Here is an 18,677-nt window from a genome sequence, read left to right as displayed (position 1 = left end):
GATGGTTTTTGTACTTCTCTTTTCAAGTTTTGCCCTCAAAAAGCATATATTACTTTTATTATCAGAAAAAAACAATATAAATTATTTAAAAAAAAACTCTTCAAGGAGCGCCTGGGTGGCTCAGTCGGTTGAGCATCCAACTTCAGTGCAGGTCATGATCTCGCAGTTCGTGACTTCAAGCCCCACATTGGGCTCACTGCTGTCAGCCTGTTATGGCAAAGCCTGCTTCGGATACTCTCTCCTCTCCGCTCTCTGCCCCTCCCCCACTTATTCTCTCTCTCTCAAAAAAAAAAAAAAACAAACTTTTCAATGTCTCCCCATCACCTACAAAGTAAAGTACAAACTTCTAAGCACAGCACGGGCCCTTAATTTGGCCTATGCCTATCTCTCTTGCCTAATTTCCTATGACTTAGCTTCCCTACTTTTCTTCAACTATGCCAAATTACCTAAAACATAGGTCATTCTGCCTCTGATCCGTTGCAAATCGGTCTGACTTCAACCTCTTGGTTAAGACCCAATTCAAAAGTGTTCTTTCCTGTGAAACCATTCCTGATCCACTCATGCAGAGCCCTGCTACCTTTGAGTTACCACTAATATGAGTTACCTCTAATATGCTATTATTTTATTTGCCTAGAATATTGCAATTATTTGTTTATATCAACATTTCTCTGTTTATGTTGTGATTGTCTTGAGGAGATACACAAATGTACAATTTTTCTTTTACTTTGCTACCAAATATTTTCCAATATAAACAGCTGTTGTGATTTTTAACAAAGCATACATTCATTGAAGTGTTATTGAATTCATAGCTTTTTTTATAATTTGTATTTTTCATTCAAGAGACACTATAAACCATCATTTGGGTGTCTGTAAAATATTTGATATTAAAAATTCCTCATAGATCTTTATACACTTATATGCAAAAAAAGCTAAATTATTTTTTAAAGTGAGAAAGTCATGGCTCAGAAAAGTATGTATAGTTTAGCTTAATCCTATGTGTATAAAAAAGTATGCACATTTGTTGACCAAGTCAGTACAAATATAGAAAATAGAAACATAGGGGCACCTGGGGTAGCTCAGTGGGTTGAGTGTCCAACTCTTGATTTCGGCTTAGGTCATGATACCAAGGTCATGGTATTGAGTTCCTTGTTGGGCTCCATGCTGAGCATGGAGCCTGCTTAAGATTCTTTCTTTCTCTCTCTCTCTCTCTCTCTCTCTCTCTCTCCCCCTCCCTCTGCCCCTCTCCCTTGCCTGCATGTGCACATACTCTCTCTCTCAAAATAAAGCATTTAAATTTTAGCTAATTAAAATTAAATACAATTAACAATTCAGTACCTGGGTGCCTGGATGACTCAGTTGGTTAAGCATCTGACTTCCGTTCTGGTCATGATCTCATGGTTCGAGGGTTCAAGCCCCACATTGGGCTCCTTGCAGGCAGTGCAGAGCCTGCTTGGGATTATCTCCTTCCCTCTCTCTCTATGCCCCTCCCCTACTCACGCTTTTTTTTTCTCTCTCCCTCTCAAAACAAAAATAAACTTAAAAAATAAAATCTTACGGGATGCCTGGGTGTTTCAGTCAGTTAAGTGTCCCACTTCAGCTCAGGTAATGATCTCACAGTTTGTGAGTTAAGTGCTCCACGTGTTGGGTTCTGTGCTGACAGCACAGAGGCTGGAGCCTTCTTCAGATTCTCTCTCTCTCTGCCCTGCCCCGCTCACACTCTCTCTCTCAAAAATAAATAAACATTAAAAAAATAAGAAAATCTTTCTTTAAAAAAATAAAATATTTTAAAAAACACAATTCAGTTCCTTAGTCGCACAAATCATATCTCAAGTCCTCAGTGGCCACATTATGCATAGCCAGTAGTTACTGCATTGAACAGAGCAAATAACCTTTCTATACTTGTATTAGTTCGCATTGGACAGTGCAGATCTAGATCACTGACCCCACATAAGGTGACGCCAGTTTGGGCACCCTGAAACCCTGAGTGTGAAATAGTTAACTAGTGAGAACTAACTACAAACACCGATCAGTTGAGCCTTATGCTCTTGATTAACTTGAATCCTGAAAAATGAAAGTGCCTACCTGATTGGCATCCTAGAGAATAGAGAATCAGTCTGTACCTGTACATGGATACAATGTACCCATGGCAATGACGACACCTGTTGAATCTGTGTAAATTGCAGGAACAATAGTGGTGTTTGGATTGCTGGGTTGCCTGGTTACCATGGAAATAGGTGCTGGTTACAATTATGTGCAATCACAGAGACTAAAGTATCAACCCGCCCCCCCACCCCCGTCCTCTCCCCCATCCCTTTCAAGAACCATAACCATAATCATAACCATAACCATAGTGATGACTGTTTCAGTTGGGCTTCACGAGTAGACCTGGCAGCAGAAGCAACTAGAAACCTGATTAAGTATGGAGTGTCAGAGTGCAAGCCCTAATGAGGAAGTGTGAAAAAAGAAACATGGCGGGGCATTTTTTCAGAAGGAAAAGGCTAGATCTACCACGCTGAATACAATGACATTGTTACTCTCGCTTCTTGCACAGGCGCAGTGCAAGATTTCTCAGAGCATGCCTACGCGCATGTTTTCTCCCCTTCTCTTTCCACTTTTCCTCTCTCTCCCTTTTTTCCCCTTTCTTTGCCGCTCCCATCACTGGGTCTTTCAGTCTTTCCGTCAGCCCGCTTATATCTCTCCTTCCGACCCTCCATCCCCCTCCCTACCTATCCCCCTCCCCCTTCCTTTTCCGTCTGGAGCAGGCGGCAGTTTGCGCATGCGAATTAAGTGGACAGCCCCGCTCTTTGTCCCCATCTGTCGTTCACACGAACTCAAACCTTTCGCATTCAGTAGCCAATACGGTTGAAGAAATGGCGGAAAACCGATTCCGCCTTTGGAGATAAACCTTGATTGGCAACTCAGGTAACCAATGAAGAACACCACTTTGTACCCCTTGGGAGGCACCGAGCTCCGTCGTCTCGTTTCCGGCGGTCGCGCGCTCTTTTCTCGGGACGGTAGAGGCCGTGTAGCGTCGCCGTTACTCTGAGGAGAGAACAGTCGGTAGAGGGTGAGTTTTGGAACGACTTAGTTCTTCTTTGGGTGGGGAGTAGGATTTCCTGCGACAAGAGGCTAGGGCGAGGCTAGGTTTGGAGGGAGGTTGGCCGTTCGTTCCAAGGCCCCTTGAGGCCTTGTCCCCGCCGCCACACGGCGTCCTCAGCCCACCCGCGGGGGCCCATCGCTCTCAGCTCGCTTTGCTTTCTCGTTTGACTGGCTGCCGTTGCCTTTCCCGCTCCGTTTCTTTATGCGACTCGTCTTCGAATCCGAGTTCTGTCAGTAAGTTCCCCGGCCTTTTACCCGCCCTGGGCCTGAGGGTGTGGGGTCTATTATCCAAGAGCCCTGAAGTCGTTGCTGGAGGAGGAGGCGCTTTGCCGGCGCTCCTCCTCTCAGCCTCGCGAGGCCATTAATTCAGAATGAGAAGTGCCGCCCCCCCCCCCCCAGCGATGTTTCTTTGTCAAAACTCTAAGCTGGGAAGTTCATCTGCTAGTCCAGACCCCGCGGTTTGCCTAATCAGGTTTTTTTTTTCTTTTTTTTCTTTTTTTTTTTTCTTTTTAAGTCTTGTTGCCTAGTTACTCGACCCATTTACAGCATCACTTTTTAAAAATGAAAATTAATTTTATGGATTTCCTATTGGGTATTTTCTCCTTGGGGAAACTTGTTGTCCCCTGAAACCTTTCTTTGTGTTCTTAACAGAGAAATTGAGATTAGGGAGGACTTGGGAGGAACTTTATCTTCAGCCGAAGTTGAGGTAGGTGTAGGGGGTAGGATTGCCAGCTAAAACACAGGATGCCCCGTTAAATTTGGATTTCACATAGGAAACAAATTCTTTTTAGCATGCGTTGCTTGGGCTTTATACTAAAAGATCATTTTTTTAATCTGAAATTCAAATTTAACTGTATATTGTGTATCTTTATATTGTAAATCTGGCTAGATTTATACTGTGTGTTTGTCCAACTTCCTTGTTAATAAATGAAAGGTCCTAAGAAACACTTAGAAAACTACCTTACCATGTCTGTGCATTGTACAGCTTTAAGGCAAGTCCATATCCATGCAGCCATCTAGGTCAGTAGATGTTTACCAGTTTTCCCCCACAGGTTCCACTTAAAAAGTTGATCCTTTTCCTGAAAATGGATTTCAGATATGTATGGTGTAGTGTTTGGTCTTATACCTAAACCACATTTGTGCAACTGTACTGTGTTCAATAGCCCCAGTCTTTCTAAATCAGCAGTACATATTTTATCTCAAAAGTCCTTATCTGAGTTAGTCCTTGGGACAGGTAAGTAGACAAATCCTTGATGCTGATCGTTGTGCTTAGTTCTCAGAGGCCCAATGGTTAAGGGGCAGTGAATTTATTGCTCACAAGACATTTCTGCAGTTAATTCCAAATTCTGTTGGTGATCATCATCAGAAATAAGTGACAGGGCCAGTACTTAACTGAGTACTTGGTACTTTCCGGGCACTGTTTTAAGTGATTTATACGATATTATTTAGTCTTCACCATTGAATGCCTTCTTGGGAAAGAATAAACTGGAGGGAAAATTATAAAGATTAGCATTGTGGAGACATTTATTCAAAAACACTAAGGTAGGCAGTTTGGTTGTAAAAAATGATTTTTCCTAGAATCCAAAAGAGAGGAGGAAGCATGTAAATTAATGACATTTGTCTAACTAGAGCACCAATCAAATGTAGGAATAGGGATAGTGGTTCCCAGCAGGAACAAATGCTTGCTGTGGTCAGGATCTCATTTTAGTCCTTAAAGGAACTAGCCCTGTGAAGTTGCTGTTGTTACCCTCTTCTTATAGGTGAGTAAACTGAGGCTCAGAAGTTAGGTGACATGGCTAGTCAGTTTGTTGGACCCTAAACTTTGAAATCAAGCTTTGATTAGTTAGCTTGCATCATTGTGCTGAGTATGAGCTTTAGAGTTAAATAGATGTGAGTTCCACTCTTTGCTCCACATTTGAGTGACCTTAGATGGGCATCAGTTTTCTTATCCGGGAGAGTAATAGTTTTGAGCATTAAGTGAGATAATGCAGACTTAGCACAGTGCTTGGCATATAGTGGTTGGTAAATATCTGGTATTATCATCTCAACTACCAGGCTCCACTTTCTAAAACCAAAAATAATCTCCCTTGAAGTTTAATCTTAAGTGGTTTAGAACGTGCTAGCATTTTATCCTCAAGGAAGCAGATCATTTCTTAGAAGTTGTAAAATGGTTTTTCTGAAATGGAGTGGTGAGGTTTGGTTAGGATGTAAATACAAATACAGAGTTTTTAATATTTCAGTTTTGAATAGATCTCTATGAGAATTTTTATTGATGTGTAATATAAACCCATAATGTAAATTGTGTAATATTATATATATATAATGTAATGTGTAATTTAATCCACAATATATATTGTGGATTTCTGAATGGGATGCAAGATACTGAGGTTGGGGCCACTGACTCCCAAACTAAAGACTGGAAGGGGGAAAAAAAACAGTTTCCTTGGATTCTAGCCAGGGGTAAGAAGGTAAGAGGACCTAGTTGGAGAAACGGCTGTGAAGATAACTCAAGTTTCTGCGATAGGCCAATTTGGAGTCAGGGAAGAGGGAGGTGTTTAATAGCTGGGACTCAAATAGAGATCTGATTCTAATGCCCACCTAACCCAAACCTCAACTGTTGCTGGAGTAGACTTTATAAATTTTTATGTTATAATCTCCTATTTTTACAAACATGATTTCCCTTTTTTGGAGGAAACAGTGCTGCACTATGCGGTAAGAGTCACAAAAATAGGTTCAATTCTAATTTTAAGAATTTATTATAAGGAAATAATTTAGAAAAGCAATAAGCAAGAAGATACTGCAACATTATAATAGGAAAAAGCTGAAAACAATCTAAACGTCTCATAGTTTAGTAAATTAGTGTATATCCACATGGACTTTGTATAGCTGTTAAAAATTATTATACTGACACACTAAAAGTGAAGAAAAACTGAATATACAATGGTAAATTATAACTGCATTATATTGAAATGATACTGTATGTTTTGGAAGGTAAATAAGTAAAAATCGAAATTGTAGGAGGAATATTTACTCATGGATGTGTTCCAAGATTTAGCTATGAACATGGTTTATATGTAATGTTGAAAAACTAGGAACAACTCAAGTGTCCAACACAATAGGTGCTTGGTTGATGGCTAAATACTATGTCCATTAAAAATTAATGTATAAGATTTGCCTGGGTGGCTCAGTCGGTTAAATGTCCCACTTCGGCTCAGGTCATCATCTTACACACAGTTGGTGTGTTCAAGCTCCACGTCAGGCTGTGTGCCGACAGCATGGAGCCTGGAACCTGCTTTGGACTCTGTGTCTCCCTCTCTCTCTGCCCCTCTCCCACTTGCACTCTGTCTCTGTCTCAAAAATAAACATTAAAATTTTTTTTTTAATTAATGTAGAAGATTTAGTGATATAAAAGTTGTTTATCGTGTAATAAAGTAGAAAAGGCAGGTTGCAAAATTGTCTATAATATACAAATATGTATATGTACAATGACTGGAAGGGTAAATGTTGACTATTTTCTAGTGGTGGGTCTTTGGATTTTTTTTTATTTCTAAGTTTTCTGTATTAAAGGTATGTTTTGTAATAGATGCCTTATTTTTTTTTTTTTTTTTTTTTAAATTTTTTTTTTAACGTTTATTTATTTTTGAGACAGAGAGAGCATGAATGGGGGAGGGTCAGAGAGAGAGGGAGACACAGAATCCGAAACAGGCTCCAGGCTCTGAGTGGTCAGCACAGAGCCTGATGCGGGGCTCGAACTCACAGACCGTGAGATCATGACCTGAGTCGAAGTCAGACGCTTAACCGACTGAGCCACCCAGGCGCCCCAATAGATGCCTTATTAATGAGAAACATAAGATTGATGAAATGATATAAATAAGATTCAAGTCTTGGCTTAAATGTCAACTTTCCAGTTAGACTTCTCTCACAGATGTATTTAAAATTTCAGTCTAGGGGTGCCTGGGTGGCTCAGTTAACCGGATTAAGTGTCCAACTCTAGATTTTGGCTCAGGTCATGATCTCACGGTTGGTGAGTTGGGCTGGCAGTGGGGAGCCTGCTTGGGTTCTCTCTCTCTCTGCCCTTTGCCAGTTCACTTTCTCTTTCAAAGTAAATAAACTTTCAAAAAAGTAAATAAAATTGCAGCCTTACTTCCTTTTTAAAATGTTTACTTTGAGAGAGAGTTCACACTCATGCAGGCAAGCAGGGGAGGGGAGAGAGCGGGAGAGAGAATCCCAAGCAGGCTCCACCCTGTTGGGCAGAGCCCAACTAGGGGCTCAATCTCAGGATTTGAGTTCATGACCTGGGCCAAGATCAGGAGTCAGATGAAATCAAGAGTCAGACACTTAACTAACCGAGCCACCCAGGCACCCTGCAGTCTTATCCCTTTCACTTCTTATCCACTCCCCCCTCTCATTTTTCTTTATTTTCCAGTAGTACTTATTTTTTATTAAGTACTATATAATTATGTGTATTTTGTCTTACTAGAAGATAAGCACAACTGAAGTCAAGAATCTTTGCTTTATTCATTGATGCGTCCCAAGCACCTATAATAGTGCCTAGCAAATAGTAAACATTCAGTGAATATTTGTTGGGTGAGTTAGTGAAATATATTTCAATTTGTGTGTTTGTGTATACATATATATATGTATATATGAAAACTGATCAATAACGTATAAACAGGACAGGTTTCATTTTTGCTTGCCTTCTGTTCTTTGTCTACATTCATGTATTTACGTATTTATTTATTTTTATTAAAAAAATTTTTTTTTAACGTTTATTTATTTTTGAGACAGAGCATGAACGGGGGAGGGTCAGAGAGAGGGAGACACAGAATCTGAAACAGGCTCCAGGCTCTGAGCTGTCAGCACAGAGCCCGACGCGGGGCTCGAACTCACGGACTGTGAGATCATGACCTGAGCCGAAGTCAGCCGCTTAACCGACTGAGCCACCCAGGTGCCCCTATTTATTTATTTTTAATTTAGAGAGTGGGAGCAGGGGAGAGGGGCAGCGGAAGGAGGGAGAGAGAAAGAATGAGAATCCTACGCAGGCTCCACACAAAGCATGGAGCCCAACATGAGACTCGATCCCACAACCTGGGATCATGACCTGAGCTGAAATCAAGAGCTACCCAGGTTTCTCATTCATATCTTTTTGAAAAAAAAAATACCCTTTTCCTCTTTATTAAACCTTTCCCTTTTAAAAGATTAAACATTTTTCATGTTTACATAGTCTTCATAATTTTTAATGCTGTATAACATTCCAGTGAATAGATGTACCATAATTTATTAAAAACCATACCTCTAATTTTTTTTTAAATTTTGGGTATTTTAAGTCATTTTGTTACTGTAAAGGTCATTGAAGTGACTATTTCATGGATGTGGTTTTTAAATTTTAGAATTATATTCTTAGGATAAATTTCTAGGAGTAGAACTTCTTAAGTTACAGAATATTAACATCTTGATAGCTCTTTTTTTTAATGTTTGTTTATTTTTGAAAGAGAGAGAGAGAGCAGGGGAGGGGCAGAGAGAAAGGGAGACAGTTTCCAAAGATGGCTCTGTGCTGACGACAGAAGGCCCAATGGGGGGCTTGAACTCACAAACTGAGAGATCATGACCTGAGCTGAAGTTGGACGCTTAACTGACTGAGCCACCCAGACACCCCAACATCTTGATAGCTCTTACTATTGTCTTATAAAACAATTTGTGGATATAGAATTTGATAATTGTTGTTTAGTTTTGGCGGGATATGATGAAATGTATCAGGAAAGTTTTTATATACATAAAGTATTGTCATGTATCTATCATCCAAAATCAATAGTTATCAAGACATTGTCACATTTTCTTTGAGAAATAGTTTTCTTTATTTTAAAGGATTCATATAATGGAAACAACAAGTATTCATGACAAGGTCCTTCTCCACATCTTTCCTTCAGCTAAACTCTGACTAGAAGGTCTTGTGTTTAGGGGGAAGGATTGAGGATTGGCTTTTTCCTTTAATTACTGGAGAACTGTCCTTGAATGAGGAAGATGGTTGTCAGCTTGTTAACTAGATCAATTAGAAAATTTCCATTTTAAAACCAACTTGTGAATTCAGTCTGGATTGTACCAGGAATTTTCATTTTGTTTTCTTTTTTATCTTACATTGATTTTTTAGATGAGATTTAAAATTACAATTGTATATTCATCTTTGTGTATTGCTTTCATTGCTTTAGTAGTCCTTTATCTTTCTATTGTGATTAATAACAGTAATTACTGAGTGCTTACCAAATTCCACTACTGAACTAGTGTTTTCACATATTTATGAACGCTCCTAGCCATCTTGAGAGGTAGGTGTTTTTATTATCCCCTTTATAACAGCTTAAGGAATTTGTGAAGAAGTAATTTACTAAGTAGTACATAGCTGTTAAGTATTAGGACCATGCTTCAAATCTAAGTCTAACTCCACATTTCATACTTTTTCTACTGTTGATTCCACAATATCTACTATAGGCTAGGACTGTGCAGTGTGCTGGAGAACAAGATTTACTACTAGTTCTTGTCCTTGTGGTAACTAGAATCTATTTTATTGTGTTTTAATATTATGATAGGGCCATTTTTTAGGGGGTGGCTTCTTTGAGGAAAGTAGCTTCCAATTAATGTATAGAATTAGTGAACTGGAAGTTTCCTCCAGTTACTCTCGTGAACCTGTTCTCATTCAGTACTTGTCTAGTTTCTGTGTGCAACATAACTGCTAATGTCTGGTTGTTCTTAGATTTTTGAATGGTACTCCTTTGCCATACTTGTTCAACATACCCGGTTGTTTGAATCTGGCAAAAGCCAGGACGTCAGAGATGATTTGTGGCATTATGTCATCAGGAAGGTGACTGATAAGCCCTGATCATGTTTGACAGTCCACATTTTCCTTTTAGGGTGCAAAAATGCAGAGCAATAAAACCTTTAACTTGGAGAAGCAAAACCATACTCCAAGGAAGCATCATCAGCATCACCACCAGCAGCACCACCAACAGCAACAGCAACAGCCACCACCGCCACCAATACCTGCAAATGGGCAACAAGCCAGCAGCCAAAGTGAGTTCACACTTGTAAGTGGGTAGTTTTAGATTAGTGTCTTGAGATTATAAGAATAAGCCTTTGTGGCACACCTTTGTTCTTCTTTTCCCTATTTATCTCCTAATACTTCTCAGGATAGAAAAAGGGTGATTCTCTGAAACAAGGAGCAGACGTGTTGGATAGCAGATGAGTACAAGTTGCTGTGCTGTGTTGGCATAGTCTACTGCCAAACAGACGTGTCTGTATTTTACCTCAGAGCTTGGTTCTTAGAGGTAATCATCAGATGACTGGTAGTTAGAAAATATAGAGCAAGTCTTTAATGGAAAAGAAGGCTGGTACTGAGTGTTATACTTTTAGCCTGGGGTCTGTACCAGCCTGTTTTTAATCAGAGTAAACATTCTTTAAAGGCACGTTCCCACTCATTTAGCCAACTTTGAGCACCTATTGTGTGCCTGTAACACTAGAACCAACCTTACCCGTTTTTTATTTCCAGAGATCCCTACAAAGAATACTGTTTCCTAACTCATTTCCTTTCATTCCATTAACCTAAGCATGAAAGAATGGGAGCTGTTAAGGTTATGAAGGTTGGTTAAAAAAAAAAAAAAAAGGTTATGAAAATTGGTGAGAGATTGGGAAAATGGAGCAATTATGTTTTAAATTTAAAAAGCTGATCCCTTCTGACATAAGTCTCCTTGACTTGCTTAATTTTCCCTTTGACCAATAGATCCTGTATTGTCTTTCTGTCTCTGACTTAATCTGGGTGGCTCCTGGCCCATAGTAGTGCCATTGAGTCCTCTCAGATGTCTGCATACTGCTTTCACATTTTAAGGTACAATTTACTGATAAGTGGTTAGTGGATAGATTGCATTGGGAAATGGTGTTTGACTTCTCTACAGCAGTTAGGTTTCGTAATCTGGGAGCAGTTGTAGCTCTGAGAAAGTGACTGTAGATCTCTTTGTCCAATCCTTTGAGTGACTGTATGTCTTCTCTCAGATGAAGGCTTGACTATTGACCTGAAGAATTTTAGGAAACCAGGAGAGAAGACCTTCACCCAACGTAGCCGGCTCTTTGTGGGCAATCTTCCTCCTGACATCACTGAGGAGGAGATGAGGAAACTATTTGAGAAATACGGGAAGGCAGGCGAAGTCTTCATTCATAAGGATAAGGGCTTTGGCTTTATCCGCTTGGTGAGCAACCATGGGTTTTTAGAATGTGTGCTCTAAAAGGTCGGGAAACTGGGGAATGATGGACTTGGAAAATTAGACAGTGGAAACAATTCTCAGATGGTCTGTTTGTTAAATGTTTATAGTTGGAGTTGGTAGCAGAGGACAGAAAATGCAGATTTTGTTTTTATTTTTCCTGATAGGTTTTTGCTTTGTTTCAAGGACAACATAGGTTTATTTGCCTTCGACGCTAAAACTAAAGTATGCCTGTTGGAACTTTTTAATTGGTAAATTTCAAACATATAGAAGTAGACAGAGTAGTATATGAACGTATACATACTTAATGCCCGGCTTCAATAATTATCAACTCATAGTTTATTTTATCTTAGTAATGATTAGGGTTTATATAATTTCTTTGAAAAGTTCTTACATAGGACTTTATAAAATCATGAGGGGACAATTTTATTTGTATCTTATTTTTAAAAAATTTTTAAGTTGTGCTAAAAAAAGGTTATCGTAACCATTTTTAACTGTAGATCTTTTTTCATAAAATCTGATTTAATTAGGAAACATGTTTAAGTGTATGGGGGGGGAATCTTTTCTAGACATTATCTATATAAACAAGGAACATGATATGCTAGCAAGGTTATTAGAAGTGGCGGTTAGAACTAATTTCCAATCCAGATCTACCACTAACAAGAGTATATGGGCAAGTCATTTTCTCTGGGGCTCAAGGTTCCTCTTTAGTAATATAAGAGGGGGTTCCCATTAGGGTTTGTGGTTCTAAAAAGGTCTTGTAGAGGTCATACATGATTCTCATTAAACTTGTATGTAGCTAGCTGAAATTAAAATATTCTGGCTACTATTTTAAGGGTAGGTTTTAGGCTCATCATTGTCCCACTGATCTATTACCACTTGGGAGAATAACCTATGATACTGATGACCATGTAAGTAGTATTTACTTCTAGAATTCCCAATAGATTTATTGCAAGGCTATCAGAACAGTTAGGTTTATCTATTTATCATCCAAAGATTTATCTGAAACATAGCTCTATTCTTTCAGTACTATCAAGGTTCCTTTATATGTGTGTTGTCAAGGTTTTAGGGGGAGAGGCATTTTGTTTTGAGCTATGCTACTTTAGACTCTCGATGGCTGTGATGTGGTCTTTGTCAAAACTGAGTTATTCTGATTTCTGTCTGCTTCCTAGGAAACGCGAACCCTAGCAGAGATTGCCAAAGTAGAGCTGGACAACATGCCACTTCGTGGAAAGCAGCTGCGTGTGCGCTTTGCATGCCATAGTGCATCGCTCACGGTCCGAAACCTTCCTCAGTATGTTTCTAACGAACTGCTGGAGGAAGCTTTTTCTGTGTTTGGCCAAGTGGAAAGGGCTGTAGTCATCGTGGATGATAGAGGAAGGCCCTCAGGAAAAGGCATTGTTGAATTCTCAGGGAAGCCAGCTGCTCGGAAAGCTCTGGACAGGTGCAGTGAAGGCTCCTTCCTGTTAACCACGTAAGTAGGGGTTGCTTTTAGAAATAGAATTTAGATTGCTACTTCTTTCAGTGGTATGGAGAGTTAGCCCCTAGGAACCATGTTCTTATGTTCACTTAAAGACTTTGGATACTACTTCAGCTCTCTAGTAGGGTTTTCAGTGTAAAATTAATGAAAATACTATGAGGATTAAGAAACATTTCAGGGGAGCCTGGGTGGCTCAGTCAGTTAAGTGCCCAACTCTTGATTTTGGCTCAGGTTATGATCTCCTGGTTCATGAGATCAAGTCCCATGTCCACGCAGAGCCTGCTTGGGATTCTTTCTCCCGTTCTCTGCCCCTTCCCCCTACACATTCTCTTTGTCTCTCAAAATAAATAAATATTAAAAAAAAAACCTTTTAGTCTTTTAGTAGGTTGTCATTTAATCAGCATTAAATCTCCCTTTACCTTGAAGTCTTAGAACTCTGAAAAGTTGGGGCACCTGGGTGGCTCAGTCGGTTAAGCATCCAACTTTGGCTCAGGTCATAATCTCACTGCTTGTGGGTTTGAGCCCCGTGTCAGGCTTTGTGCTGACAGCTCAGACCCTGGAGCCTGCTTCAGATTCTGTCTCCGTCTCTCTGCACTTCCCCTGCTTGCTCTCTGTCTCTGTCTCTCTCTCTCAAAAATAAAATTTAAGGGGCGCCTGGGTGGCTCAGTCGGTTGGGCGTCCGACTTCGGCTCAGGTCACGATCTCGCAGTCCGTGAGTTCGAGCCCCGCGTTGGGCTCTGGGCTGATGGCTCAGAGCCTGGAGCCTGCTTCCGATTCTGTGTCTCCCTCTCTCTGCCCCTCCCCCGTTCATGCTCTGTCTCTCTCTGTCTCAAAAATAAATTAAAAAAAAAAAAAAGTTAAAAAAAAATTTAAAAAGAAAAAGAATTCTGAAAAGTTGTTTTGTGCATGCAAAACACATATGCATGTATTTATTCAAAGTGATTGTCTGGTATTCTCTAGATACTGGATATTTAGGCGGTACTTAAGTATCCTATTTACTTTGAACATCTTTGAGGCTATATTCAGAGATCTAAAGCTTGACTCCATCCTTTCAACCTCAGATTCCACATAATGCCATCAAAAGACCTTAGTTACTTGGGGCTTGGTGTAAAAACCCCTTCAGAAATATGTTTAATTGTTCATTCCTGACCCCTGACTGGTTTGCTGTGCCAGTGACCGGTGTAGAGAGGAACCCTGGTATAGGGTATAATTTGATTAATGCTGAGCTGCTTGCTTCCAGATTTCCTCGGCCTGTGACTGTGGAGCCCATGGACCAGTTGGATGATGAAGAGGGACTTCCAGAGAAGCTGGTTATAAAGAACCAGCAATTTCATAAGTATGTGGTCCCATCACTTCCGTGTTAGGTGTTTGACTATTCTTAAGGAAGCTTGTAAAGGGATGTATAAAAGAGGCAGGTCTTTGCTATATGTATTCACTGGCAATGGCCCTCAGGAGTAATGCAGTGCTTAGTTGGGGGAATCTTTGACAGAGTTTTAATAGCCCAGGAACTTTGTCTATAGGGAGCGAGAACAGCCACCCAGATTTGCACAGCCTGGCTCCTTTGAGTATGAGTATGCCATGCGCTGGAAGGCACTCATTGAGATGGAGAAGCAGCAGCAGGACCAAGTGGACCGCAACATCAAGGAAGCTCGTGAGAAGCTGGAGATGGAGATGGAGGCTGCTCGCCATGAGCACCAAGTCATGTTAATGAGACAGGGTGAGTATAGGCCTGTAAGTCTTAAACCTAGAACAAGAACAAAATGGCTTTTTTCAGAAGGGTCTTTGTATCATTCAGTAGAAAAAGGCCTAAACCTCTGCTTTTATTTTCTGAAATATTTTTTGATCTTGGTAGTCAAATGAGCTTGGAGATGTGGCAGAGAATACTGGATTCTATGAAGAAAGAAATCATACGTTTGACTTCATTTTTGGAATCTGGATAGCTCAGATGACCACTCAGGGATTATATATCCCCTTTGCTTTCTGGATCTTTATTTATGGAAAATTATTGGGTCTGTATGAGGAGAACGAAGAATACTCTAAATTAGTCTGTTTTTTTAGATTTGATGAGGCGTCAAGAAGAACTCCGGAGGATGGAAGAGCTGCACAACCAAGAAGTGCAAAAACGAAAGCAACTGGAGCTCAGGTAACTAACTCTTCAGACCCTTTTTTTCTGATCCTTCTAAAAGGTAATGTCTCATTACTGTTTCCTACCACCATGCTACCTCATGCATTTGTAAATGTGTTGGCAAATATTTCCTGGCTGCTTCTCAAGTTCTCCCTTTGGATGGGAAATATTTTGGCTGCCCATGGTTCTCGGAATTATCCAGAGCTGCACTAAAGGTAAAGCAGCTGAGTGCCGATCTCATGAGGCTCCTTTGTGAAAGAACTTGCTTTTAGGGCTGGACACATTTACAGTGAATTTTTTGGAAAGCTATGATAGTTTTCAGTAGGCTCTTAATTTCCTTGGCTGAGTCCCTGTTAAGATCATCTGCTCAAGTTCTGGAATGTCTCTGCCTAAATATCTTGGTGACTCTCTGTAGGCAGGAGGAAGAGCGCAGGCGCCGTGAAGAAGAGATGCGGCGGCAACAGGAAGAAATGATGCGGCGACAGCAGGAAGGATTCAAGGGAACATTCCCTGATGCGGTATATCTCCCATGTGCCCATGATGTGCCAGGGCAGTCCTGATATGACAGACCCACCAAATGTCCACTTGGACTTTAAAACATTACAAGTTATGAGCAGTTTTTGTATTCTATGAAACTCCTCTTTTAGAAGAATTCATAGGAAGGAAAGATAAGGTTTGAAGAGGAGTTCTTGTCTCATAGGCAATTTAGGATGAAGAGCTGGGGCCAGTGTATACTGTTTAGACTCCGTGACTGCCCAATGAGATCTGTCCAGTCCTATAGCAGCCTTGACTAGCTCTCTGGTGTCCTTGGAGTTGTTGCACATACTGGGGTCCTAGAAGAAATCAACTGTCTTTCCCCTTGGCTTTTACCTCTCCTTTTGTTCCTAATAGGGGACTCTGACTTGAGTCCTTGTAAGTCTAACCTTGAACCCACTGCACAACTAGCAAGGAGATGTTGGTTTTCCTCATCTTGGTCTCCATGTACTTGGAACGTGTTGATCACTCTATCTGCTTCCCTTAGTGTGTGTCCTCAGTATATTGTGAATGGTAGAATGCAATGCTGTCTTGGACTGTCTTGAGTATTTCTTATTTTTCAGAGAGAACAGGAGATACGGATGGGCCAGATGGCCATGGGAGGTAAGGACTTACGAGATTAATGGTTCTGATTTCCTTTTTTGTTTCATTTCTGGTAAACTATGTAGCTTCTCAGACATTGTCCAGATTTAAGGGGCTGACATTTCTGGGAGCATCGTTTTTGGGTGGGGTAACGTGTCCTTAGCTCAGAGGTCTTGTTGAATTGTTTCCTCTCACACAGAGATTGACAATCTCTGTCTCCTGTACTGATCACACTGCTCTGCTTTAGGTGCTATGGGCATAAACAACAGAGGCGCCATGCCCCCTGCTCCAGTGCCAGCTGGTACCCCAGCTCCTCCAGGACCTGCCACTATGATGCCAGATGGAACCTTGGGATTGGTAATAAACTGTGGAGCCTTACAGTAATTCTAAATGATGATAGGAGAAAGGACTTTGCTTTCAAAGTCCCTGTCTGCCACAGTTTTGCTATAGTTTTTAAGACCACTGTTTTCCATTAAATGTAATCTCAAGGTCTTGATTTGAACAAACCCATTCTCAAACTATACTTTGTCTAGGAGTTAAGTAAATGTCTTCTGTTTAGTTGCTACCTTGGGTTAATGGGTTTTTTTTTTTTTTTTTTTTTTGGAGGGAAGGCAATGAAACTTAGGTATTATCACATAAAACAGATGTAAATCCACAAGGCTTTATGGCTCATACAATCCTGAATTAATAGTCATAGCATCAGAATTTTAAAACTGGATGGCTTAATGTTGCCGAAGAGTGATGGCATGTCCTTGTTCATATACTTAATTCAGGAGAAAAGACTTAACTGGAAATTATTCAACCTGGGAATTCAGGATGTAATATTATTTAATCAATAGGAATAGGGATAAAAAGATAAGGGTAGGATAGTTGGGTGGGTCTGTAATTCAGACAGCCTTCTTTTCAGGGATATCCACTTGAGTTCTTTATTTTTTAATGTTTATTTTGAGAGAGTGCATGAACAGGGGAAGGGCAGAGAGAGAGAGCATCCCAAGCAGGCTCTGCATGGCACAGATCTAGACATGGGGCTCCATCCCACAAACCGGGAGATTATGACCTGAGGTGAAACCAAGAGTTGGAAACTTAACCGGCTCAGCCACCTAGGTGCCCCAAGGATGTCCACTGGGATTTTAAACAGGCTTAGTCACCCCTAGCACATCAAGAGCTTTGAGTAATTGGGGTGCCTGGGTGGCTCAGTTGGTTGAGCATCAACTTCGGCTCAGGTCACAATCTCACGGTTCGTGGGTTCAAGCCCCACATCAGGCTTGCTGCTGTGCAGAGCCTGCTTTGGATGCTCTGTCCCCCTCTCTCTCTGTACCTCCCCCACTTGTGCTCTCTCTCTCAAAAATAAACATTTAAAAAAAGAGCTTTGAATAGTTAAGTGGAAATGGCCTTCAGGGGAGGTATTACAGATGAGTGGGAAGCTTGGGGCATAGGTTCTATTGTAACATTGCTCTCTTTTTCTCTTAAAAGACCCCACCAACAACTGAACGCTTTGGCCAAGCTGCTACCATGGAAGGAATTGGGGCCATTGGTGGAACCCCTCCTGCGTTCAACCGTGCAGCTCCTGGAGCTGAATTTGCTCCAAACAAACGTCGCCGATACTAATAAAAATTTCAGTGTCTAGTTTCCCAAAAACCCTTAAAAGAAAGACCCTTTTTGGACTAGCCAGAATTCTGCCCTGGAAAAAGTGTTAGGGATTCCTCCCAATAGTTAGGTCTTCCTTGCCTGTACTACTCTAAGGGAGTATGCTGGAGGCTGAGGGCAAGGGAGGGGCGATAAAATTTAACAAATCAGTTCTGTGTGGTATATCGTCTAACTAATTGATTCTGTGTGGTGCATTCCTGAAGTCTCCTGTGATTGTTGAGGGCCTGGGCGGGGGGACCATGACAAAATGGATCCAGTTAGACCCCCTGTTAGTCTTGATCATTCCATTATTTGTCCATCCTGTTCTCTTTGCTTTCTCATTCTTAAACCCTCCAACCCCAGAGACACTGCCACATACACCACAAAAACAAACATCCCCCAATGACCTTAGCCCCATTGCTCCACTTGGCAGGTGGGAATTCAGGCAAATGTCCACAGAGGTCACAGACCACATACATACGGTTCTGTTATATCCCATATATTACCCCTTTGTGTCCTAAGGAAGACATTTTCTCTTAGAGATTTTCATTTTAGTGTATCTTTAAAAAAAATCTTGTGTTAAGTTGCCTCCATCTTTTTTCTTGGGTAAGGGTAACCCAGGAATGGCCCTTTTGTGTCTATGATGTTGCTGTTCACAGCTTTTCTTGATAGGCTAGTACAATCTTGGGAACAGGGTTGCTGTATGCTGAAGGTCAGACAGTAGCTCTTAGCCTTGCCTATCTTAGGTAGTTATGCTGTGCATTTTTTTATTGGTGTACCATGTTTTGATTTGTCCCTGATATCTTTGGAGTTTTTCTGAGAAATGGAGCAGTAATGCAGCATCAACTTATTAAAATACATTTTAAGCCTTTTAATTTTCTGTGCTATTTTTGAAAGGGAATGGAGGGAGGGGCGTTCTGACTCAAGAGCTGAGCATAGGCTCTAGAAGGCTAAGCCTTTATCACATTTTGCTCAAAAGTATGAATCC

The 18,677-nt window shown here is 40.7% G+C and overlaps 1 protein-coding gene across 1 annotated transcript; it reads left to right on the top strand.

Moving 5' to 3' along the window:
• The first annotated feature begins 2,934 nt into the window (after positions 1-2,934).
• Positions 2,935-18,564, top strand: NONO (non-POU domain containing octamer binding). The gene is made up of 11 exons (XM_081792788.1): positions 2,935-3,067; positions 10,002-10,161; positions 11,137-11,330; positions 12,515-12,816; positions 14,063-14,158; positions 14,343-14,539; positions 14,881-14,965; positions 15,363-15,465; positions 16,045-16,084; positions 16,311-16,420; positions 17,537-18,564. Exons 2-11 carry the CDS (start codon positions 10,011-10,013, stop codon positions 17,669-17,671), a joined length of 1,413 nt encoding a protein of 470 aa, XP_081648914.1. The 5' UTR covers positions 2,935-3,067; positions 10,002-10,010; the 3' UTR covers positions 17,672-18,564.
• The last annotated feature ends 113 nt before the right edge of the window (positions 18,565-18,677 follow it).

This window comes from Panthera onca, chromosome X (genome assembly GCF_046562875.1).
Source record: "Panthera onca isolate mPanOnc1 chromosome X, mPanOnc1 haplotype 2, whole genome shotgun sequence".
Taxonomy (NCBI): domain Eukaryota; kingdom Metazoa; phylum Chordata; class Mammalia; order Carnivora; family Felidae; genus Panthera; species Panthera onca.
This window is presented reverse-complemented; position numbering and strand designations above follow the sequence as displayed.

Coding starts and splice junctions, on each gene's coding strand:
- NONO (XM_081792788.1), top strand. CDS start 10,011: ATGCAGAGCAATAAAACCTTTAACTTGGAGAAGCAAAACCATACTCCA. Junction 10,162..11,136: donor GCAACAAGCCAGCAGCCAAA/GTGAGTTCACAC, acceptor GTCTTCTCTCAG/ATGAAGGCTTGACTATTGAC. Junction 14,159..14,342: donor AAGAACCAGCAATTTCATAA/GTATGTGGTCCC, acceptor CTTTGTCTATAG/GGAGCGAGAACAGCCACCCA.